Raw genomic sequence first — 25,682 nt, forward strand, 5'->3', positions numbered from 1 at the left:
ACTACCAGAGGGTGCAACTGGTGGAGACCTAGGGGTCACCTGTACACTGCAGGTAACCAAGTATAAAAGGGAGCTCACCATACTGTACCCTCACTCAGGAGCTGCAATAAATGGACTAAGGCCTCAACAGTTCAAGTACAATACCTTACCCTGTGGAGTCGTTACTAGAGTGCTTGCAGACACAATACCCACAACTCCCCGAGATGTGTGCGCTCCTCAAATTCTGCCCTCTTGAGGATCCCTGATTATAATCGCTCAACCATCGATGGCTGTACCTTCAGCTGCCAGGGCTCTAAACTCTGGAACTCCCTCCCTAAATCTCTCCATCTCTCTACTTCTCTTTCCTCCTTTAAGACGCTCCTTAAAACCTACCTTTTTGACCATCTGCCGTCATTGCTTCTTATGTGGCTCGGTTTTGTCTTATAACACTCCCGTGAAGCGCCTTGGGACATTTTACTATGTTAAAGGCGCTATATAAATACACATTATTGTTGTTACTGTTGGTTTCCCAGGATTGCTGTTATACCCTTATAGGAACATAGGAACAGGAGTAGGCCATTCAGCCCCTCAATGGATTATATTGTGAAAGAACACTAGGCTACTTCATTTGAATCAAAGAAATGTGTTGTTATTTGTACTTTTCCAGTAGTTAAGGGAAGGGATTCTTGCCGCTAACTTCTGGGGCATCATGTGGTGTTTCCCAATGCACCTCATTTGCTGGGGGTATCAGAAACTGAATTTAGGACGGAATTTGGTGTGGAGTGTAGATTGGGCGTGAGGTGGGCTCCACCTGCCTGCCCTTTGATGGTCTGGCCCTCGTTTAAATGGAACAGGCGAGCTGTCAGTTCTGTTCACCCTGCCTGTAGGCAGCTCGCCACTTGAGAGGGTGGGAAATCTGACAGGGCAGAAGTTCATCCTAAGCCTGCATCTTAAAGGGAAGGGTTGAAAGCGTCGGGCGCTAAAACAGAGCAGCAGATTCGGGTGACAGGAAGTTTGATTAGCACACGCAGCAGCAGGAAGCTGAACTTAATAAAGCCTTGAAGGCTCCAAACTCTCAAGACACTCAAGAAAAATGACTGCCAGACCTTCTTCCACCTTTCCGTCACTGCAATTAAGGATCCCTCTAAATAGTACAGTACATGGCCACCTCCCTTGGTTGAGGAAGTAGTGGTGGCCTTGTTGATATGAAAATGGCACTGGGGGCCTGACAATGTCAGCTGACCTCCATTCAAATATTTTAATTAGGCCCCTGCATATTTCCTATGGGGCCGCTGACCATCTAAATTGGAATGGGCGGAGCCCCAGCAATTAGTTGTCATTTTTATTTTGTCGCGTTACCCAAAATAACGAGCGAGATGGAGGAACTCAGTGTTGGCTGTGTGTGTGCAGTGAGGCAGCACCTCACTTAGCCCCATTAAAAACCCTGATGGGTAATCAGGAAGGTGGTTAATTGACACACGGATAATGGATATTATTAAACTTAATCAAATGGAGCAACAAAAGTAGATTAAAGTCAGTGCTCAAGCCTAGATATAAGTTTGTACCAAGAAGATATTAAAGAGGATGATAAATGCTAACCATAATTTAAACCATAACTTAAAGGGGAAGGCAAAAATATCTTGCTTGCTAGTTGATTAGACTGGCATGTTTGAATAACTTTGCCTCCTATTAAGTCACTGCCCCTTGAAGATATGGGTGTGTCCAATATAATTTATCTAAGAGCAGCTTTTGCTTGTGGATTGGGTGAAAGCAAACTGACAAATACTCCCGAGGACTTTGTACTTATTCATTTTTTTGACATATTTAATTGGTAGGAGAACGTTCCTAAAATATTTAGAAATATCATAATGTCTCAGAAGCTAGCTCCAAGCATCAGAATTAGCTTTCCTCTGCTAGCTCTGATTTTACAATGTACAATAATAGTATTATTTATATTTTTTGCTGATTACAGTAAAGATAGTCCAAGAAAATACACAGCTACATACCCAGGTAAGAGTGCATTAAACTATTTCCCATGTCAATCAAAATGTTAAATCTGTGCTTTTTTAGATTAAAGCTGTTAATTCCGATCCACTGGGAAACGGATTGTGACTAATCAGGCTTGCTTCACTCAGGAACCTTCATAACAGACAGACATAGGAAACCTTCAACCAGTCAGTCTGGGTTAGCCTTGGATTTAGTTGCCACAGATCAGAAGACAGTGCTCGAACAATTTGTCTTCCGCTATAATTTAACCACTAACAGACTTTCAATACACGCAGCTCATTTTATTGGGCCTTATATAACAGAAACTCAATAACAAAATTGTTCTCTGCATCTGTGGGTAGAATTATTGCAAAACATATGGTCGACAGAATCAAGAACAACTGTAAATTTTGTAAAGACTGGGATGTTTACATCAGAAATACAGGAATAATTAAAGGAATCAGCTCATGTTGGTGAGGGCAAAACAAAGTAATTGTGAGTGTAAAATGGTGTTTCCCGTTTTATATACACGGCCACTTTTTCATTGGAATTAGTGGATGAGGGAAAATTATAGTTCCAGATTGAAGGCAACAAATTGAAGGCGCAAAAATCAAGATCAGCATTTCCTGAATTTTAGAATTGTCTGTAAAGGGAACCACTCATTAGGATGATTAAGGCACTGACATCCCAAGCTTATTTTTACATAACATTAACAAAATGTAATTTTCTGTATATTTCTGTTTCCACCTATTCCTTTCCCCCTTCATTTTTAACTTATCTTCCCCCTCCTGTAAGGTTTCTCTGCATTTCACACCGTCTCTGACTGACGGTTGGTAAGCAGTGCATCAAAGGGGCACAAGTGGCTCACCCTCCAATTTCTCCCTATTTGCTATGGGGAATAACCCATCATCAGTCTTCCCCTAATGTACGGCTAAAGTCACAAATTTGTCGTGTGCTGTATTATAGGTGAAATCGTTTTTATTTCTCACCGGAGCAATACTTCCTGCACTACCACATTGCTGGTTAGTTTATGTTTCTAACATTGAATGTTATATTAAAAAAATAGAGCAATATATCCTAGTCCAACAATAATTCTCAATTCATAATATTATTAAATATGGAAAAGTACATGTTAAACTGGTATACTGTGAATTAAAATGTTACATTTGTTTCCTTGCATTCATTATTTAATCACCTTTGGTTTAGTTAAAGTAAAAAAGAAATGTATATATAATTAAATAGAGTGAGTAGTGATTTCCAGTGACTGCAATTATTTATCAACTGGAACTCAAGGGTTAACTGCTGTAGGGCGAAACACAGGAACTGATACAATATAATTCAACTAAGTTGTATTGCCCAGTAATTTAAGTTAAAATGGGCTCAATTTTCCCCAGTGATTTGCCCCGTTGTTTTGGCTAAATTAAAAAATCCACTCTTCCCCAAACTTTGTGCACCAGCGTAACTCAGTTAGTTACGATTTTTTTAGGTTTGTTTTTTTATGCATCATAGGGAGCGGGGCGCAACCTGATATCTGCGGCAGTTTTTCACAATTTTGGGGCCCGAAATTGATGCACTCGCAGCCCGCTGCCGCTGACTGCCGCTGACTGCCGCCCACATTCCTCCTCGGGTTCCGCCCAGAGCCAGTTTCGATCTGGTCTGGAGCGGGTGGGAGGGGAGAGCCGGCGGGAACTGCCCGCTGACGTCAGCGGACGGCCGAGTGGCGTAAGTGGACTCCCGCCCGCCGAGATGCCAGATTGGTGCGGGCGGGAGTCGGCGCCAGAACAGGGGTGCACCGCTGCGAGGAGGCTGGTCTGTCCCCGACGGTGAGCGTGAAGAGCTGAAAAAAAAGGTGAGTAAACAGTTTAAATTTTTTTCTTTACAGGGACTTACCTGGATGGGGTCCCCTGAAGGTGTTCCGATGTTTTTTTTTAATGCTTTTACTTTGTTCGGCCCTCCGTGGGCCCGACTCCATCCTCGGCGACACTTGGGCGGCAAGCGCCTTTGCCGCCGAGATTGGGAGCTCCCGCCGGCTGCCGCCCAGATTGGTGGCATAAGTCCCTCATTTGCTGCCCGCTGCCCTTTGAAGGAGCTTTTTGATGAAAACCCCGCCCAAAGTACCGTCAGGTACCTCAGCGACCATCGGCGGTGCTTTGGGCGGCACTTGGACGGGCGGGGCCCTTCACCAAATTCAGGACTGTGGAAGTTTGGCCAATGTAAATTTCTCCTTGGACGGCGTATGTGACCACTCCCGAAAAATCTTCTTGGCACGTAAGATAAACCAGCGCACGTTAAAAAAATCGGTGCAGAAAGACGCCATTGCTTTTATGCGGTTTTGGAGGGAGACAAGAACACACACATTTCCACAATCAACCTTAAATTTTTAACATTTAAAATGCAGGAAATGGAAGTTTAATGGAATTCTTTAAGTTTTGATTTTTTTTAAACTGACATGCCACCACCGAACGTCTCCAAACCAGGCTCAAAGGTCGGAGCATCAGCTGGCAGAATTGGTCCCTCGCCCGGACACGGGCTTGGGGCTCGAGTTGAAAAGAAGCCCGGGGGGGTGGGGGGTGGGGGGATGCTGTAGAAGGTGGATGGAAGGCATGAGAAGCCTACAACACGAATCAAATAAAGCCCAGGGTGGGGCGGAGGGGTGGGGTGGGGGGGAGGTTTCCCGATCATTGCGCCTGTTCAGACTGTGTGTGGTTCATATACTAGACCTTGAGGAGAGAGAACAAAGAACCTTGTCCTGCCTGCCATTTTGAGCTTCTTGCAAAGGTAGAATTTAATCATGGGGGCAATACTGACAATGCCATACCTTGTGCAAGCCTTCTGCATGATGGTGCTGCAGAGGAGACAATTGATTCAATGTCATCGCATGAGGAACCTCAGAGCACATAGGATGATGGGCAGGAGGCCTTACCCACGTCAGGTATATCGAGACAGGTGTTCGTACCTGCAGCTGAGTGATGCAGACTGTGTCAGAAGGCTGCGTTTCCGCAAAGAAGTTGTAACTGGAATCTGTGAGTTAGTAAAAGCAGACCTGTAACCTAGAACCGTCAGGAGGACTGCTTTGTCAGTTGAAGTGACGGTCATAGCTGCACTTTCATTCTATGCATCTGGATCACTCCAGGCCACAATTGGGGATGTGTGCGCCATTTCTCAACATATAACACATATCTGCATTCGGCAGGTGATTGCTGCACTATATGCCTGGAGGAATGACTACATAAAGTTCTCCATGACCACCCAGGCAATGCGTGAAAGGACTGTGGGCTTCTCCAGGATTGCTGGCTTCCCAAAGGCACAGGGCTGCATTGATTGTACCCACATCGCCTTGCGAGCACCTTTGGAGGATTCCGAGATGTACTGGAACAGAAAAGGCTTCCATTCCATTAATGTGCAGCTCATGAGTGACGATATGCATCGCATCATATCAGTTGATGCAAGATACCCTGGGAGCACCCATGATGCGTTAATCCTACGCGCGAGCATTATATCTGCCATGTTTCAGCAGCAGCCAGAAGGGCAGATCTGGCTACTGGGAGACAAAGGGTATGGCCTCGCCACCTGGCTCATGATGCCCCTACACGTAACCCGCACGAAAGCTAACCGGGAATACAACATGTCGCACATTTCGATGCGCAGCATAATAGAGAGGACCATTAGCAATCTTGAAACAGCGTTTCCGATGCCTGGACCATTCCGGAGTCTACTTGCTATACTCCCCTGAGATTGTCGGTCAGTTCACTCTTGTGTGCTGCATGCTGCATAACTTAGCCATCATGAGGCAACATCAGTTGGGTAGAAGACCCACCTGAGGTGAGAGTGGCTGATGATGAGGAAGAGGCAGATGATGATGAGGAGGAGGAGAACGAGGAAGCACCTGAACCCGGAGCATGACGGCGGAGGAGGGCGGGCCGTCGTGCCCCTTTAACGATCGCTCGAGCCTTGCGCCAGCAGCTCATCCATGAACGCTTTGCTACCTGAAGGCTCAGCGCCAACAATTCCACATGGACCATGTTTACTGTTTGGACCTGTTCCGTAATGATGTGTTGTGTTAATGGAACAAATGATGGAAATGATTCTTGTTTGGTTCAAAAAGTTGTTAATAATGGAATAAATAATGGAAATGATTCAGTTATGTCAAATATATTTTATTCAAAAGTTTAACATGTACTTAACTTAACTTTAATAAAAATATTCTTGTATCAAACTGTAAAGTTTTCAGTTCAGATCACTTAAAAACTTTAAGATCACTTACAAACTTGTAAACTTGTAAATTTACATGACTTACAAAAAACTTTTAATTTGAGAACAGTTACAACAGTAACAGCAATAATAATAACAATACCAACAACAGCTGCAAAGAAAGGCTGCACCCATCTCTCCTCCACCTTATTCTAAGACTGCCCATTGTGCATGATCTTGGTGACTCCACCCCTGCCCACAGGCAGTGGCGCAGCGTTTCTCGGGTTGGTACTAAGCTTATTCTTTTGAACATCTCGGGTAATGCGCACTTATTGATGGGGGGGAGGGGGGAAGGCCCGGCTTGGGCCTCTTCAGAGGCTGGTCTGGGGATTGGAGTGAGAGTGGTAGTTGATTCTGTCAACGGGCGCGGGATCTGGGTGTGTTCCCTTATTGCAGCAGTTAACTCTGTCATTCCCTCCCTCATGTGCCCCAACAGTGTGTCAACTACCTGCAATATTCCCTCCCTTATGTTCGCCAACAGTGTCTCAGCTACCTGTGACATGCCCTCTCTCATGTTGAGCAACAGTGTGTCAACTACCTACAATACTGTTCACTGACAGTGTTTGAACTACATTGAAACATTTCCTCCCTCATGTTCACTGACAGCGCATAAGCTATCTACGAGATTCCCTCTCTCATGTGCACCGACATTGTTTCGGCTGATTGAGACATTCCCTCCCTCATGTTTCCGGACAGTGTTCTCATTTCTCGTGAGAGTGCTGTTACTTCTCCTGATAGTCCCAATACCTCATCACCCACCCCACTTATGGTGTCCAGGAGTGATCGGGTAAGGTCAATGCTCTCCGCACTCATTGCCATCATCTGAACCACATCTGTTAGATCCTGCACCTTAGGAGAGAGCTGTCGAGCTCTCCTTACCCTCCTAACCTTGGGTGTGCCTCGCTGCACCCCACAGGGACGTGCAGCCTCGGACGGTGGGACCTTGGGTGTGCCTCGCTGCACCCTACTGTAATCCCCAGCCTCAGATGGTGGGAAACCATGGAATGTCCCACCAACCCTCAAACCACTCAGGGAAGGGGCTGGCACCTCAATGGGCGGCACCTGCACCTTCTCCAGAGTGAATACAACAGTGGGGCCTTCATCCATCCCCTCCTCCTCATCCACATGCTCTTGGTCTGGAAGGTGGGATTGGAAGATGTTCTCCTCTTCAGGCTTGTCTGCGCCTGAATCTTCTTCTGCATCGTCAGAGTTAGCCTCAAGTTCTGCAAAATATAACAGAATAGACAAATGATTAGCAGTAGAGGAGAAGGCAGGGTGGGTGGCATGAGTAGGCTCACACAGCACAGGCAGCAGGCTGACTTGAAGGACCACGATGAATGATAGCACATTGCATCAACTGAAGCGTAGCTGATGGAGGCATCCCCATGAACTGAAGCATGGCTAGCCCGTGCAGTACTTAACATTTAGCAAAGCCAGACTGTGGAATTTGCAGGACTTACATAAGAACATAAGAACATAAGAATTAGGAACAGGAGTAGGCCATCTAGCCCCTCGAGCCTGCTCCGCCATTCAATAAGATCATGGCTGATTTGGTCGTGGACTCAGCTCCACTTACCCGCCCTCTCCCCGTAACCCTTAATTCCCTTGTTGCTTAAAAATCTATCTATCTTTGACTTGAAAACATTCAATGAGCCAGCCTCAACTGCTTCCTTGGGCAGAGAATTCCACAGATTCACAACCCTCTCCCTCGAGTGTGGGCCCAGCTTGTGCAGTGGTGGTTGCTTTTCTCCAGGCAGGACCCATCAAAGCAGCAACCTTCTCTTCCAAGGGTGTCAGTGGGTGCAAATTTGCTGGGCCTCTCTTTCTCGTTTGTTGTGTGACACCTTCCTCTGCAAAGATGAAAACATAACTTTTTAGAGAGGGTGTCTTTCTGCTGGATGGGACATGTACAGCTGGTCACATTTACAATTGCAATTCCATTGAATAAATGAAAATATTACTTACACTAACTATTTGACCAAGGTCCTGCCATTTCTTTTTGCACTGGTCTCCAGACCTCGGGGTGGTCACCATTGCACAGTAATCTTCTGCAAGTTGGTTCCAGCGTTTCTTCATTTTGTTTTGTTGGAACTTTTATGTCCAGCTCATGCCATCTGCCCTCACTCACAGTAACCAGTGCCTCCACTTCATCCTGTAAGAAATTCTTGGTCCTTGAGCTGCGTTGCATATTGTATTGCAGCTCCGATTTTTCCAATGAGAATTAAAGTTCTCGTACAGAACTGGCTCTTTAAAAATGGCCGAATGCAGACCCGAAGCTGTACTGAGCATCCGCGCCCATAGGAATCACGTCAAAAATGTCTCTTTTTTTACGCATGCGCAGAAGGGGCAGCATCATTTTCTCGGCGCAGACATTAGGCTCCACACCCCTCTCCCCCGTCCACCCCCCCCCCCCCCCCCAAGGTATAGGATAGGCTGTACGGCGCCAATTTCAAAAAATAGAACGGGGAAACTTGATACTTTTTTTGGAGTAGTTGGGGTCAAGAAAAACGGGCGTAACTCTGGCAATACGCCAAAAACCGTCATTGGGGAAAATTGAGCCCAATGTATGATGTGTTCAATGTGGCAACATGTAATTGACGAGCCAGATCGCTGCGGAATGTGCAATTTCCCCCAGTTATATTTAAATCGGCTTGGGAAAAATTATGGAAATTCAAACAGGATTTAATAGGCTTGTATCTTTTTAAAAGCATTAAATTTTGACCAAACTGAAATGTTAGCAGTTTGGTGGGGTTGTTTTGCTTGTCGGTGCATAATTTGCTGTACATCACAACATTATTTCAAAACAATTTTGTGAAGGGTTTTAAATGTTCATCTGCAGGAGGACATCTTGTGACTAGGGGCTGGCTGTAAGCAACAAAGTTAAAGCACACTTGTGAAAGTGTCTTACAACATCGGATGTAAATGGAGACATTCGAGCGATGTGTTCTGGCTGTTCTTCTGATGCAACATGTCTGGGCGAGCCTACAACAATCTGTAGTTCACAGCAGTAACTCCTACGACATGATAAGACCAAGCCACTTGTTCCAGTTTCAAAATAATTGGGTGTTAAACTCTGGCAATGCTGATAAGAGAAACCATTAACTGTTTCTTTTTAAAAGTCACTTTGGAATGCTATTTATCTTAATTTCGATTTTAAACTAAGAAACCATAGTACAGGAAAAAATAGAAACTGTGAAAAAAGTATTTCTTTTGTCAGAAAGTAAATATAAATAATATTTTTCATCCATATAGTTACCTCCCGTTGAATGTTTGGTATAAAATGAGCATATATTTTGTGGATATGTCAATCAGATTTTTGATACTGTTTGACATTGTTTCACATTATTACTGTTAAAGATTCGCAGTTACACAGCACCAAGTCACATTTTTTGGAAGCATCTCAGAGCACGTCACATGCAGGCCAACACAACAGCCAATTTGTACAAGCAAGATCCAACAACGTGATGAACGAGTTTGTTTTGGTAGTGTTGGTTGAGGGAAGAATGTTGACCAGGACACTGGGAGATCTCTCTACTCTACTTCAAATAGTGGCATTGGATCTTCAATGTCCACCCGATCCACAGGATTGGGGAGGATTAACAATTCAAATTATTTACCATTCCAACAATTAACATTGGTGCTTGCAGTATGGTCAAGTCACAATAAATCATCATCATAGGGAGTCCCTGGAAGCGAGGATGACTTGCTTCCACGCCAAAAAGGGATGAGTTCACAGGTGTTTCAATGAAGGACCTAATATTCCAGATCCCAAACTACATCTTGAAGGGTGGAAGATGCCTGTGTGTGGATTTATTTAACGTGTGGTGGCCGTTGCACACCAGCCACCACACAGACTTGACAGAGCTCGGTCTTGGTCCAGTGGCAAGGATTACCCAAGACGACTGGAGGCCAGCTGTGTTGCACGGGCCTAGCACGCACATATCGCAGTGAGGGCTATAATAAAATACAGATACTGTATATACTGGTATCGATTTTAGTAGCACCATTTACCACCATCCACTTTTGTAGTGAAACCTGGGAACTGCATACAGCAGACGTTAAAGTAAATTAAGATTACTACACACCTATAAAGAAAGAGCTTGCAATTATATAGCACCTTTCATGACCTCAGGAGGTCCCAAGGCATTTTACAGCCAATGAAATACTTTTGAAGTGTGGTTCCTGTTGTACTACAGGAAACCTATAGCGAAAGTGCAGATTTATAGCTGGCTCTGAAACAAAGTTACAATTAATTGAAATTGTTTCAAAGACAAAATGTAATTACTATAGTGGAAGTGGAGTAATGTTGGAACACAACCAATAAAGTCACAGATCGTTTTAGATTATGATTTAATTCTCTTCCAATGATTAAAGTTTCAGTTTTGACTGCACTCTCCTTTACCTTTATTTTCAATAATAGTACTTCAAGATGTCAATACAATGGTCTTTGTCGGCTTTGGCTTCCTGGCAACATTCCTCAAGCGATATGGGCGCAGTGGCATTGCCTTTACTCTGCTCCTCGCAGCCTTTGCACTTCAGTGGGCCACAATCCTAGAAGGGTTGCTCTTTGACTTTGAGGACTCAAAGATACGAATAAGCCTGAGCAGGTAACATTTTCTTTATACCTCATTATTAGAAATGGCCTTAAACTGACTGGGCTGTACAGAATGCGAATACCTTCAGTAACCCTGTGTTATAGTGTTTTTCTTTAGTTGTAGCTGGAGCTTTGAAGCGTGGGCAGGAACATCGGCAGGGCCCAGGTACAGAGGAGTGGGAAGGTCGGGGCGGATGGGCGGCGAGAGTTTGTGGCGTAATGTGGCAAGTGATCATGGCGTAGGAGCGGTGTGAGATTGCGGCGGAGGTGAGGCGAATGTTTGGCGGAGGAGCGGCGAGAGATCGTGGCAGAGGTGCGCCGCATGAGGGTATGGGGCCCAGAAGAACCGAGGGCCCAGGGGCAGCACGGCCCAGCTCACACTGCGATGTGTGTGCGCACTAGGTCCGTGCAGCAGAGTAGGTCTCCAGTCGTCCTGGTTATCCCTTGCTACTGGATAAAGGCTTAGCTCTGTCAAGCCCGTGTGGTGGCTGGTGTGCAACGGTCACCACACGTTAAAAAAAAATCACGCACAGTCAATTTCCACCCCCTCAATTGGAGTTCAGGACTGGAACATCAGGTCCTTCATTGAAACATCTGTGAACTCGTGGAAGCAAGCCATCCTCGTTCGATGGACCGCCTATGATGATGAGTTGTAGCTGATGCCCAAAGTGAAACATATTGGAATAGTAAATAATTGTGCCTGTTGTGGGATTATTTGAGAGTGCAGCAATTTTGCAGAGAAGTGCAGTACCTCATCTTTCCCAGAGCTCCCTGCAGATTTGAGGCTCCTTTGACCAGGCCTTTGCATTCCAAGGAGATCAACTGTACTTAAACTAGACAGGACAATAAATCTAGATTGGTAGTTGAGGGGCCATTGCTAGCCAGGAAATACTTCCTTGATACCTGGTGGATGCGAGCTTTAATGAGATATTTATGATTGCAGATTTTGAAAAGAGATGTATGCTGGATCAACAGAGACTGAAGTACAATAGAATCCTTAAAATGGCTTGAACAGCTCCTGTTCTTGCAGGTTGATCTTTTAGGGCAGTTGTGTAATAGACTAGGAACAAGCTGTTGTACCACTGAGAGTATGCGCTCTGTGAGAGGATAAAGTATATTAGCTTTCCTTTTTGTATGATTGCAATTAACCTACATAACTAGTTTTTTTAAATGAAGAAATCATGGGGTAGGAATTGCGGTCGGAGGCTTCCCACGGGCCGAGGTCTCCGACCTGCGATAAATCTATGAATGTATCTGGTGATCCGGGAGGTTTGTAGATTCGTGCTCCTGGGCCTCTCCCGGTACCTGTGGGTAGAGGCCCATGTATCCCAGAAGCGCATGCGATTCGCAAGCATCCATGGGCCAGCCCAACCAATAAAAGAGGGTTCCAATTTGTATAGAATTTCCATAAGTATGAATGGGGATCACTTAAAAAAATACACAAACGCATGAAATAATTTTTAAAAAAATGATATATTTGAAATTAATTAAAATGTCATTCAATTAAATATTTTAAACAAAAATGAAATTAAAAAAAACAATGGGGCAACAAATAAACATACCTTGTAGGACAGGGTTTTTAATGTATAAACGAATGATAAAATTTTATTTTTCTATTTTTTTAAAACTCTTCCGCTGATAAAAGCAGGCCTTATTCTGGCTTTAACCAGATGTAAGAATTTCAAGGGCTAAGCAAAGGTTGGGCAAATAGCCCAATTCTCCACCCGCAAGCGCCCTTTTCTTTCGGATTCGTACGATCTGTCAAAAGGATTCTTAACAGATCGCAAGTTCCGGGTTTTAGCGCATGCGCAGTGCACGCCTAAACCCCGAACATGCATGTGCACCTTGTCTGCACTCGTAGAGGTCGCAAATTCAGCCGCCATGCGATCTATAAACTTTTCTTTATTTGTTTCAGGATGCGGGCTTGGCTGGCAAGGCCAGCATTTATTGCCCATCCCTAATTGCCCTTTGTTAGGTATACAAGAACTCCACAAGGCTGAGTACTGTGAGCTAAACTTAGTGTGACCTTCGTCTTCTTTATTACAACCCCAGAGTGTCTAAACAACATGGCAGCCAACTTTTTATACTGGCCCTGCACGTATGTGCAGGTGACCATTAGGACTCCAACAGTCGCGCCCTCTGGTGGCAAATATTACACAGTTACATGCATAACACCCTTGAGAAGGCTGTGGTGAGCCTCCGCCTTGAACTGCTGCAGTCCTTGTGTTGAAGGTACTCCCACAGAGCTGTTAGGGAGAGAGTTCCAGGAGTTTGACGCAGTGACAATGAAGGAACGCAGATATATTTCCAAGTCAGGATGGTGTGTAACTTGGAGGGGAACTTGCAGGTGATGGTGTTCCCATGCGCCTGCTGCCCTTGTCCTTCTGCAGAGAAATCCCCTCCCCCCCACCCCTGATTCCCATTGGCTTATAAATTTTACTCGGGCTCCTTGATGCCACACTTGGTCAAATGCTGCTTGATGTCAAGGGCAGTCACTCTCACCTCACCTCTGGAATTCAGCTCTTTTGTCAATGTTTAGACCAAGGCTGTAATGAGGTCTGGAGCCGAGTGGTCCTGGCAGAACCCAAACTGGGCATCGGTGAGCAGGTTATTGGTGAGTAAGTGCTGCTTGATAGCACTGTCGACGACACCTTCGTCTTTGCTGATGATTGAGAGTTGACTATGGGGTGATAATTAGCCAGATTTGATTTGTCCTGCTTTTTGTGAACTGGACATACCTAGACAGTTTTCCACATTGCTGGGTAGATGCCAGTGTTGTAGCTGTAATGTTGCGGCTATACTGGAACAGCTTGGCTAGTGACGCAGCTAGTTCTGGAGCACACGTCTTCAGCCAGGATGTTGTCAGGTCCCATAGCCTTTGCTGTATTCCATTCGCTCAGCTGTTTATTGATATCACGTGGAATGAATGAAATTGGCTGAAGACTAGCTTCTGTAGTGGTGGGGCCATCAGGAAGAGGCCGATATGGATCATCCACTCAGCACTTCTGGCTGAAGATAGTTGCAAACGCTTCAGCCTTGTCTTTTGCACATGTATGCTGGGTTCCGCCATCATTGTGGATGGGGATATTCATGGAGTCTCCTCCTCCCGTTAGTTGTTTAATTGTCCGCCACCAATCCCGACTGGATGTGGCAGGACTACAGAGCTTTGATCTGATCTGTCGATTGTGGGACCGCTTAGCTCTGTTTATAGCATGCTGCTTCTGCTGCTTAGCATGCATGTAGTCCTGTGTTGCAGCTTCCCCAGGTTGGTACCTCATTTTTAGTTAGGCCTGGTACTGCTCCTGGCATGCTCTTCTGCACTCCTCATTGAACCAGTATTGGTCCCATGGCTTAATGGTAATGGTAGAGTGAGGGATATGCAGGGCCATGAGGTTACACATTGTGGTGGAATACAATTCTGCTGCTGCTGATGGCCCACAGCGCTTCATGGATGCCATATTTTTGAGCTGCTAGATCTGTTCTGAATCTATCCCATTTAGCACGGTGATAGTAGTGGCACACAGCACGATGGAGGGTGTCTTCAGTGTGAAGCTGGGACTTCATCTGCACAAGGACAGTGCAGTGATCACTGCTACCAATGCTGTCATGGACAGATGTATATGTGACAGGTAGATTGGTGAGGACGAGGTCAAGTAGGTTTTTCCCTCGTGTTGGTTCTCTCACCACCTACTGCAGGCCCAGTATGGCAGCAACGTCCTTCAGGACTCGGCCAGCTCAGTCAGTAGTGGTGCTACCGAGCCATTCTTGATGATGGACATTGAAGTCCTCCACCCAGAATATATTCTGTTCTCTTGCTACTCTCAGTGCTTCTTCCACGTGGGGTTCAACATGAAGGAGTACTGATTCACCAGCTGAGGGAGGGCGGTAGGTGGTAATCAGCAGGAGGTTTTCTTGCCTAAGCTTGACCTGAAGCCATGAAACTTCTTGGGGTACGGAGTCAATTTTGAGGACGCCCAGGGCCACTCCCTCCCGACTGTATACCACTGTGCTGCCAGCTCAGGTGGGTCTGTCCTGCTGGTGGGACAGGACATACCCAGGGATGGTGATGGAGGAGTCTGGGACATTGGCGGAAAGGTATGACTCTGTGAGTATGACTATGTCAGGCTATTGCTTGACTAGTCTGTGGGACAGCTCTCCCAATTCTTACACAAGTCCCCAGTTGTTGGTGAGGAGGACTTTGCAGGGTCGAGTGGGCTGGGTGTGCCGTTGTCATGTTCGGAGCCGGTGCTGAGGTCAATGCCAGGTGGTCAGTCCGGTTTTATTCTTATTATTGTTTCTTGTAGCGATTTGTTACAACTGAGTGGCTCGCTAGGCCATTTCAGAGGGCAGTTAAGAGTCAACCACATTGCTGTGGGTCTGGAGTCACATATAGGCCAGACCAGATAACGACGGCAGATTTCCTCCTTAAAGGACATGAGTGAACCAGATGGGTGTTTACGACAATCTGGTAGTTTCATGGTCACCATTACTGTTAGTCGGGGGCCGAAATTTCCTCTCAGAAAGGCCCATTAGTTCCTCCCTGAGACGTTAACAGGCCACCAAAGGATTTTTGCCCGGGCTTGGCGGCCAAAGAGCTCACCCCTGGAATTGCCCTCGGGGATTGGAGCGTGACAAGTGCTTTGTGCCGTGTCCTGCGATTAGCTCACCAACGCAGCGCGCGCGCACGGCAATGACGTCATCGCCCTGTGTGCCGACCCATCACCGCCCTGCGCCGACTTCTTTATGCCCGCGGGGGAAATTGCCCTGGGGGTCGCAAGGGCGTCGTGAGGCGATGCCACTGTGGTGGTTGGGGCGTCCCGGCCGGCCTTATAGGGGAGGTGGTAATGCCGCGGCTGCCATATTTTTTATGTTGGCCGACTTTTCACTCGGCCCGGCAATAGCAGCCTAGCCGCTAACATGCAGCCCGGCCAACACCCTCACTGTTGGTCCAGTGGGCACCACTAAAGTGGCTGCAGAGTAGGGGAGGAATGTTGTGGCACGACAACGTGACACGGTACGCTGATGAGCTGAGCGCAGCGCCTCATTACCGGCACAAACATTTTTGGCTCTAAGAGCCCAATTTAGCGGCCCATCTTGCCGGATGCTAATTTTTCTTTAGTTCAAACCGTGTGCCCAAATCCCAGGGTAGGGCAATTTCGGCCCCTAGTTTTTTATTCCAGATTTATTTAATTAACTGAAATTAAATTCCCCAGCTGCTGTGGTGGGATTTAATGATCCTGGATCATTTGTCCAGGCCTCCGGATTACTAGTCCAGTAACATAACCATTATGCTCCTGTTCCCTTAACTTAGCGATTACCTTTGTATAGACTCTCATGTTTTAAGTTCAAGTTCCAAAACTACCTGGCACTAAACTTCACTTGTCACAGTTAGTATGCGTTTTCTTTTAATTTTAGCCAACTCGAAATGATCTGCCACTTGGTGTCTGAGAATGGTATCTGCCACTTGGTATGGAGGGTCTCCAGACCCTAGTTATATTGTATCTGTCTGAGATCCAATGCACTATTCAAGCACTTTTGAAATGCAGCATCACATTGAACAGGAGTTATACCACAGCTGCTGCAAACTAGAAGCAATGTAAAGCAGTCTCACACCACTTTGCTTGAGTGTGCTTGGTATCAGATGAGCACCTGAATTATGCTGCCAATGTTTGCATTGATGTGCGTATGAAACTGCTGCACATTGATGCAAAAGCGTGTAACTGCAGCCTAAAATGAAACTGATAGTTAAATCTGTGTTTGCCTGCATTTTTACAGTGTATGGTTTCTACATGACTCTGATACCACATTTCACGTTATCCCCAACTGGTTCCGTTTGAGTTTGGTTCATTCTTATGATTGCTTACCCTAACTAACAGGACTTCTTGTTATTTTCAGTATAATCCATGCGGACTTTAGTGCAGTATCTGCACTGGTCTCAATGGGAGCAGTTCTGGGAAATACCAGCCCTGTGCAGTTACTCCTGATGACCATTGTGGAGGTGACATGTTTCACTGTTAATAAATGGCTCCTGAAATTTTTGCTAGAGGTAAGCAAACAAGAGGGAAGGGAGATTAATCACATTCAAGTGAAAAATTAGGAGGGCAAAATATGTCTATTATAAGCGTTCCTTAAAGTGCTATGTCAGCTTTTTCTTATATCTACCATAAGAACATAAACATTAGGAGCAAGAGTAGGCCATACTACCCCTCGAGCCTGCTCCACCATTCAGTAAGATCATGGCTGATCTTTGACCTCAACTCCACTTTCCTGCCATATCCCCATAGCCCTTGATTCCTCTGGATTCCAAAAATCTATCTATCTATCTCCGTCTTGAATATACTCGACGATTCAACATCCACAGCTCTTTGGGGCAGAGAATTCCAAAGATTCACAACCCTCTGAGTGAAGAAATTCCTCCTCATCTCAGTCTTAAAAGGCCAACCCCTTATCCTGAGACTATGACCCCTAGTTCTAGAGTCTCCAGCCAGGGGAAACAATCTCTCAGCATCTATTCTGTCCTTCAGAATCTTATATGTTTCAATGAGATCACCTCTCATTTTTCGAAACTCCAGAGAGTACTCAATATGACTCAATCTACTAAATAGGACTACCCTCTCATCCCAAGAATCAATCTCGTGAACCTTTGTTGCACTGTCTCTGAGGCAAGTATATCCTTCCTTAGGTAAAGAGACCAAAACTGTGCACAGTACTCCAGGTGTGGTCTCACCAAGGCCTTGTACAATTGTAGCAAGACTCAGAAATTAGTTAGGCCCATTTTCAGGTGAAGTACAGTCAGCACGCACAAAGTGCATACCAGAAGCTGGAAGCCTGAGCCTCATCCGAAGTTGGACTTCAGGTCGGACTTTTAATAATTCCAGTGAGCTGTGGTGCCTAAGGGATGATTTAATCAAGGGGTTTAAAACAATAAGGGATGCAATAGGGAAGATTGAGAGAAATTATTTCCTCTGGTGGGGGATTCCAGAACAAGGAGACATAATCTTAAAACAGGAACGCAACCATGTAGGAGTGACATCAGGAGGCACTATTTCACACAAAGGGTAGTGGGGATCTGGAACTCCCTCACTCAAAAGGATGTGGATGCTGGGCCAAAGTGAATTTTCAAGACTGAGATAGATAGAGTTTTGTTGGGTAAGGATATCAAGCAAGGGCGAGTAAACTGGAGTTGAGTTACAGATCTAAGTGAATGGTGAAACAGGCTCGAGGGGCTGAATGGCCTCCTCCTGTTCCTATGTACTACTCCAATTTAGACCGGCAGCCTCTCCGGCCACTCCACCGTCCCCAGGTAAGCCCTAGCCGGTGGTGCGGGCGGGGGGGGGGGGCGGGGGTGGGGGCCGGTGGGGCTGGAGGGGAGCACAATGCATAGTATTGCTGTGGAACAACTTAGAATAAGAAAAATAATGTTCAAATATTAATTCATGATTTCACTGCAATGCAGGCAGATTTAAGCTCTTGTGTTCTTCCATTACAGGTTGATCGTAAAACTAGTGGCATGTATCTGCATCTTTTTGGAGCTGTTTTTGGACTGATAGTTTCACAGGTTCTCCATCGCCCGGGGCTGCAAAACGGCCATGAAAAGGAAGGATCATTCCAGATATCTGACCTCTTTTCTATGATTGGTATGTATCGATTTAAGTCTCCTCTTTGGCATTCAAAGATGTAATCTTGGGCACCCTTCAGCTATTGTAAGGTCTAGGTTTTCTCACTGCTCTGTCACTTGCCTCAGCCGCCCCCACCCCCAGTTAGCACCTGTATGTGCAGGACGTGTAACACCACAGGGTTTCTAACACGCACCTCATGCTCCCCAATACCACATGATATGCTTCAGAACTGAGCGGAATGACAAGGTGCGATGAGAAAGTAACCAAAATGCGTCAGGTCCCAGGCTGCAGCAAGTCCCACTCCCTGCCCATAGGCTACTCAAAAGGCTATTCTGCACCAATAGGAATTTAGGACCACGTGCTCCAGTCTCACCCATCTAATCATGTCCGATTTTTGTTTGCTTATGTGAGTTTCTAATTATTTTTCAAAGTATAGAAAAGGAAAACCTCAGTAAATGTTCTAGAAAAACAGCAGTATCATTATAATTATACATGTACTCAGTGCTATAATAATAGATTTCAAACTTTTTGTGAAGTGTTTAGAAAGACTTGCATTTATATAGCATCATTCACGACCACCGGACGTCCCAGAGCACTTTGCAGCCAATGAAGTACTTTTGAAGTGTGGTCACTATTGTAATGTAGGAAACGTGGCAGCCAATTTGCGCACAGCAAGCTCCCACAAACGGCAATGTGATAATGACCAGGTAAACTGTTTTTTACTGATGTTGATTGAGGGATAAATATTGGCCCAGGAGAACTCCCCTGCTCTTCTTCAAAATAGTGCCATGAGATCTTTCACATCCACCTGAGAGAGTAGACGGGGCCTCGTTTTAACATCTCATCCGAAAGACAGCACCTCCAACAGTGCAGCACTCCCTCAGTACAGCCAGCCTTGATCTTTATGCTCAAGTCACTGACTTGACAACCTGACAACCTTTGACTCTGAGGTGAGGGCATGCCAACTGAGTCACAGCTGACACTCAAAGACAATTTTTCAAGAAACCTCTAATCACACTGATAATTCAGAAACTGCCCAGGAAATCCATTAAGAAGTGTAAAATGCAAATATCAGGAGTAGTTACAAAAGTGCCGATATAATCTATATTCAATCTTGTGCCAATTTTTACCATTGGGGCTGAAATTGTGGGCGGAGGCTTCCCGTGGACAATTGCCTCCGACCCGAAACATTTCTACGAAAGTACCTGGTGGTCCGGGAGGAGCGTGGGATTCCGGTGGGGAGGCCTTCTCTTCCCGCGCTGCGAAGCGCGCTCCCGTCCTCCAGGTTCCCACACAGAAAGTGCAGTCACGTGTGACTGCTCAGCCAATCAGGTACAGTATTCCACAGTTTTCTTATTAATAGCAATGAGAGCTCTGTATCTACGAGTTCTCATTGCTATTAATGAGAAAAAAAAACAAACACACTAAACATATATAATAAAAAATAAAAAAACACCTCACATAATTAAAAAGAAAGTTATAATATCTTAGAGGAAAAAAAAATTCCGTGTTTTTTAAAAGTTTTTAAAAAGTATGGTTAAAAATAAATGTAACGTAGTGGGCAGGGTTTTTAAAAATATGTGTTTTTTAAATTTAATTGAATTATATTTTTGTATTTTTTAAACTCTTACACCTGTAACAGTAGGCTATACGCCTGCTTTTATCAGGCGCAAGAATTTTGAGGACATTTGCTGGGCAAGATATGGGTAAATCCCGCAATCTTGCCCTTGCAAATGCCCTCACACCCGATATGCTGTTCAGCTGGTCGGCTACCCAATAGTTAAAATCTGACCCACCCCACCGCACCCTGACCTTGTCTACAATTTTAATGGAAACTGCCTGGGTTAACTTGTCTCACTGCAATTATACCCTCCCACCAGTGGTGGTGCTGAGCACCTCAGACTTGCATCTCTCAGTTCCTCAGCCTGTACTGCGGAGAAACGCTTGTGCTACAAGCAATCCTTGTTCACAATTGTCAAAGTAGCAAAGGACAGATGTATGACTTTAAGATGGGGGATCCAATTATGTCTGCACTCCCAGATCCAATTATCCCCCACCTTTTAAACCCCTTTCACTTAGAAATTCGGTTTGTTTGCACTTCCCGTTAGCGCCCCTGGGCGCAAATAACAACACCCGCCAAATTTCACGGCAGTTTAGTGGCGGCGGTAACCCGTAGCACCCCGCTCCCCTGCGCTGGCGATGACAACATCATCACCGTGCGCAGGGCCCCGTTATCGCCCTGGAACAAAAACTGGGGAGCCCCCCTCCCTGCCCCCCCCCCCGAAGCTGTGCCGGGCAATGTCAGCGGCAGCTTCAGGGGACGTGCCCCAGCCTTCAGGCTTCTTGCGGGATGATACTTAAAGGGGAGGTGGCGGCCATTAAAAAATAAATGGTGTCGATTTTTCCGGGTGCCCCATTGGTGTTTCAACGCTGGATCTGTGCCGCGATCAGTCAGCTCGGCGCTCTGCTTGAGTGTCGGGCTGTTGGCATGGCGCCCCCGCTCACTGGTGGTCCAGGAAGGATCATTTTTCCAGTGCAGAATTTGTAGCTCTGGCCCTTTAATGAAGGGAAGAGCCCCTCCCACGCAGCAGCGTTACGCGTCCCGGTGCATGGCTCTGCGCCCTGCTCCCTACGCATCGGCTCTGCTAGCGCCTCAGAAAAAAAATAGAGCACGTTACTTTGCGCTCCACGTCCTCCCAGGGGTGTTAACCCGAAGTTTGCGAGCGGGACGGGACTTCTGTGCCCAGCGCAAAAAGTCCCGTCTCCTGGATGTTACCGCCGCAAAACGGGGCGCAACGGAATTTAACCCCCTTAGTAATCCTGCAAATACCATGTACCAATACCATGGGAGATAAACTAGTATGCATAAAACTTTTTTTAAAATCATAGATGACTTACTGGTTCCATTGTTAAAAGATTTGGGCATCAATCCTGAAATTTTTTTTAATTCTAATCAGATCATGTCTTACAGATTGCAGTTTGAAAGACTCATCATCATACATTGCAACACAGCAAGTGTCTACAGCCACAATAGCCTAATTAAAATTTTAAACTGCAAGAAAACCAAATTATGGAGTACCTGACATATCACACTCTGAACACATTGTCACTGTTGAAACTATTTCTAAACACTCTTAAAGTGACAAAGGAGGGAGACAAAAACCATAACAAGCTTTTATTGTACAAGGAGTGTAGGAGATGGTTAGCAGGACGAGTTCTGAAAGGTTAATAATAGGAGTTCGGTTCTCAATGGATTTGGGAAACTGGAAACATTTGAGTAAAATGAAAAAAGAGATTGTCAAAACTGAGACGTTTTTTTCCTTTTCACTCCTTAATCACTTCATTTTTATATGTTGGCAAGAAGAAAGACTTGCATTTATATAACATCAGAAATATCGCAAAATGCTTCATGTGCAATGAATTAGAAACATAGAAACATAGGTATTTACAGCGCAGAAGGAGGCCATTTCGGTCCATCGTGTCCGCACTGGCCGACAAAGAGCCAAACAACCCTTGGTCAGCAGCCCTAAAGGTTACACATAAACCTATGACGGAAAGGCAAAGAGCACCCAGCCCAACCAATCCGCCTCACACAACTGCGACACCCCTTATCCTGAAACATTCTACATTCCACCCCAACCGGAGCCATGTGATCTCCTGGGAGAGGCAAAAACCCGATAAAAACATCTGCTCCATCCAACAAAAGGTCATCCAATCTAATCCCAATTACCAGCTCTAGGTCCGTAACGCTGCAGGTTACTGCACTTTAAGTGCCTATCCAACCATCTCTTAATAGTGGTGAGGGTTTCTGCATCCACCATTCTGCCAGGCAGCAAGTTCCAGATCCCCACAACCCTCTGCGTAAAGAAGACCCCCCTCAAATCCCCTCTAAACCTTCCAACAACCACCTTAAAACTATGCTCCCTCGTAATAGACCCCTCTACTAATGGAAATAGACCCTTACTATCCACTATGTCCAGGCCCCTCAATATTTTTGTACACCTCAATGAGGTCTCCTCTCAACCTCCTCTGTTCCAATGAGAACAAATCCAGCCGATCTAATCTGTCCTCAGAACTAATCTCCTCTGCACTCTCTCTAGTGCAATCACGTCCTTCCAATAATACGGTGACCAGAACTGCACACAATACTCCAGCTGTGGCCTAATCAAAGTATTATACAATTTAAGCATAACCTCCCTGCTCTTATACTCTATGCCTTGGCCAATAAAGGCAAGCATTCCGTATGCCTTCTTAACCACCTTATCCACCTGGCCTGCTACTTTCAGGGAACTGTGGACAAGCACTCCAAGGTCCCTTTGTTCATCTACACTATTAAGTGGCCGACCGCTTAATGTGTATACCCTTTCCTTATTAGTCCTCCCAAAGTGCATCACCTCACACTTATCTGAATTAAATTCCATTTGCCACTGCTCTGCCCAGGAGATTGATATCCTCCTGCAGCCCATGACTTTCCTCTTCATTATGAACCACACAGCCAATTTTAGTGTAATCTGCAAACTTCTTAATCATACTCTCTATATTCAAATCTAAATCATTGATATATACCACAAAAAGCAAGGGTCCCAGTACTGAGCCCTGTGGAACCGCACTGGAAACATCCTTCCAGTCACAAAAACATCCATCAATCATTACCCTTTGTTTCCTACCTCCAAGCCAATTTTGGATCCGACTTGACACTTTGCCCTGTATCCCATGGGCTTTAACCTTCATGACCAGTCTACCATGTGCGACCTTATCAAAAGCTTTGCTAAAGTCCATATATACTACATCGTACGCACTATCCTCATCGACCAACTTGGTTACCTCCTCAAAAAATTCAATCAGGTTAGTCCCTTAATAAATCCATGCTGACTATCCTTAATTAATCCTTGCCTTTCCAAATGCAGATTTATCCTGTCTTTCAGGATTTTTTCCAATAATTTTCCCACCACTGAGGTTAGGCTGACAGGCCTGTAATTATTCGGCCTATCCCTTTCTCCCTTCTTGAACAATGGTACTACATTAGCAGTCCTCCAATCCTCCGGCACCATGCCCAGATCCAAAGAGGACTGGAAAATGATGGTCAATGCCTCTGCTATTTCCTCTTTTACTTCGCTCAACAGCCTGGGATGCATTTCATCTGGGCCTGGGGACTTATCTACTTTCAAAGCTGCTAAACCCCTTAATACTTCCTCTCTCACTATATTTATTTCATCCAGAATATCACACTCCTCCTCGATAGTAGTATCTGCATTGCCCCTTTCCTTTGTGAAAACAGATGCAAAGTATTCGTTAAGAACCCTCCCAACATCTTCCACATCCACAAAACGGTTACCCTCATGGCCTCTAATAGGCCCTACCCTTTCTTGCGTTACCCTCTTACTCTTAATATATTTATAGAACATCTTAGAGTTTTCCTTAATTTTACTGCCCAAGAATTTCTCGTGCTCTCTCTCAGCATTTCTAATATCCTTTTTAATTTTGCCTCTTAACTTTCTATATTCCTCTAAAGATTCTATAATATTTAGCCATTGATATATGACATAAGCGTCCCTTTTTATCTTAATCCTCTCCTGTAAGTCCCTAGACATCCAGGGGGCTCTAGAATTATTTTTCCCAGCCTTATTCTTTAAGGGTACATGTTTGGCCTGAGCCTTCTGGATCTCCTCCTTAAATGCCTCCCACTGTTTCGACACTGATTTACCCACAAGTAGCTGTTTCCAGTCCACCATGGCCAAATCACTCCTTAACTTAGCAAAATTAGCTTTTCCCCAATTCAGAACTTTTATTCCAGGCTTATTCTTGTCCTTATCCATAACCAACTTGAATCTGACTGAATTATGGCCACTGGCACCGAAGTGCTCTCCCAGCTTCTTTCCCCTAAACTAAATCCAAGACTGCCCCCTCTCGTGTTGGGCTTGCTACATACTGATTAAAAAAGTTCTCTTGAATGCATTTCAAGAATTCCACATCTTTTATACCCTTCACACTAAATTTGTCCCAATCAATATTTGGATAGTTAAAATCCCCTACTATTACTACCCTATGGTTTTTGGATTTCACAGCAATTTGCCTACTCTCCTCTATCTCCCTCTCACTGTTTGGGGGTCTATAATACATGCCCAGCAGTGTGATCGTCTCTTTTTTATTGTTTAATTTGACCTATATGGCCTCATTTGATGATCCCTTTAACATATCATCCCTCCTTACCGCTGTAATAGTTTCTTTAATCAGTATCGCAACACTGCCCCCCCCACCCCTCCGCCCGCTTTTTACCCCCTCTCTACCTTGTCTAAAAATCCTGTAGCCAGGAATATTGATCTGCGAAACCTGCCCCTCTTTCAACCATGTTTCTGTAATAGCTATAATGTCATACTCCCAAGTGTCTACCTGTGCTCTTAGCTCATCCACCTTATTTGCTATACTCCTTACATTCAGCACAGGAAGACCTCCTTGCTCACTACATACTAAGCTCTGTTTCCTCTGTTCTTACAGATTCACGTTCTAGATTCTTGCTATACAATTTCTGCTTTACTTCCTTCCCTTTTGAATTTGTTCTCAGGTTCCCATTCCCCTGCCAAGCTAGTTTAAACTCTCCCAGCAGCACTAGCAAAACTCACCATGAGGATATTGGTCCCGGCGCTATTGAGGTGCAACCCGTCCGGTTTGTACAGGTCCCATCTCCCCCAGAAGCGATCCCAATGCCTCAAGAATTTAAAGCCCTCCCTCCTACACCAACTTTCCAGCCTCTCTATCCTTCTATTCTTATACTCATTAGCACGTGGCACCGGTAGTAACCCGGAGATTACTACCTTTGAGGTCCTACCCTTTAATTTTCTTCCTAGCTCCCTGAATTCTTCCTGTAGGACCTCATCCCTTATTTTAACTATGTCGTTGGTCCCAATATGGACCACGACCTTTTGCTGATTACCCTCCCCCCCCCAGGATGTCCTGCATCTGCTCTGTGACATCCTTGACCCTGGCACCAGTGAGGCACAAAACCATTCGGAGGTCACGTCTATGGCCGCAGAAACGCCTGTCTGTTCCCCTAACTATAGAATCCCCTATCACTAGGGCTCTTTTGTTCTTCCTCCCTCCCCCCTGTGCAGCTGAGCCACTCGTGGTGCCTTGGAATTGGCTCTGGCTGCACTCCCCAGAGGCACCATTGTCCTTACCGATACTTAATGTTTGTTACTACATAGGTCAATGTGGCAGCCATTTTCCTTGCAGCGAGATGTCATAAACAACAATGT

The 25,682-nt window shown here is 45.4% G+C and overlaps 1 protein-coding gene across 2 annotated transcripts in view; it reads left to right on the plus strand.

Annotated features, from left to right (window-relative positions):
* The first annotated feature begins 1,631 nt into the window (after positions 1 to 1,631).
* rhd (Rh blood group, D antigen) overlaps positions 1,632 to 25,682 on the plus strand; it is a 47,051-nt gene continuing 23,000 nt past the window's right edge. The window contains exons 1-4 of one of the 2 annotated variants that reach the window (XM_070899082.1): positions 1,632 to 1,989; positions 10,637 to 10,823; positions 16,706 to 16,856; positions 18,300 to 18,447. In XM_070899082.1, coding sequence (XP_070755183.1) covers positions 1,848 to 1,989; positions 10,637 to 10,823; positions 16,706 to 16,856; positions 18,300 to 18,447 — 628 coding nt within the window. In that variant the 5' untranslated portion in view covers positions 1,632 to 1,847. Of the gene's footprint in view, positions 1,990 to 3,650; positions 3,815 to 10,636; positions 10,824 to 16,705; positions 16,857 to 18,299; positions 18,448 to 25,682 lie in introns of those variants that run through there. The other variant, XM_070899083.1, reaches the window with a different exon arrangement.

Source organism: Pristiophorus japonicus, chromosome 14 (genome assembly GCF_044704955.1).
Source record: "Pristiophorus japonicus isolate sPriJap1 chromosome 14, sPriJap1.hap1, whole genome shotgun sequence".
NCBI classification, from domain to species: domain Eukaryota; kingdom Metazoa; phylum Chordata; class Chondrichthyes; family Pristiophoridae; genus Pristiophorus; species Pristiophorus japonicus.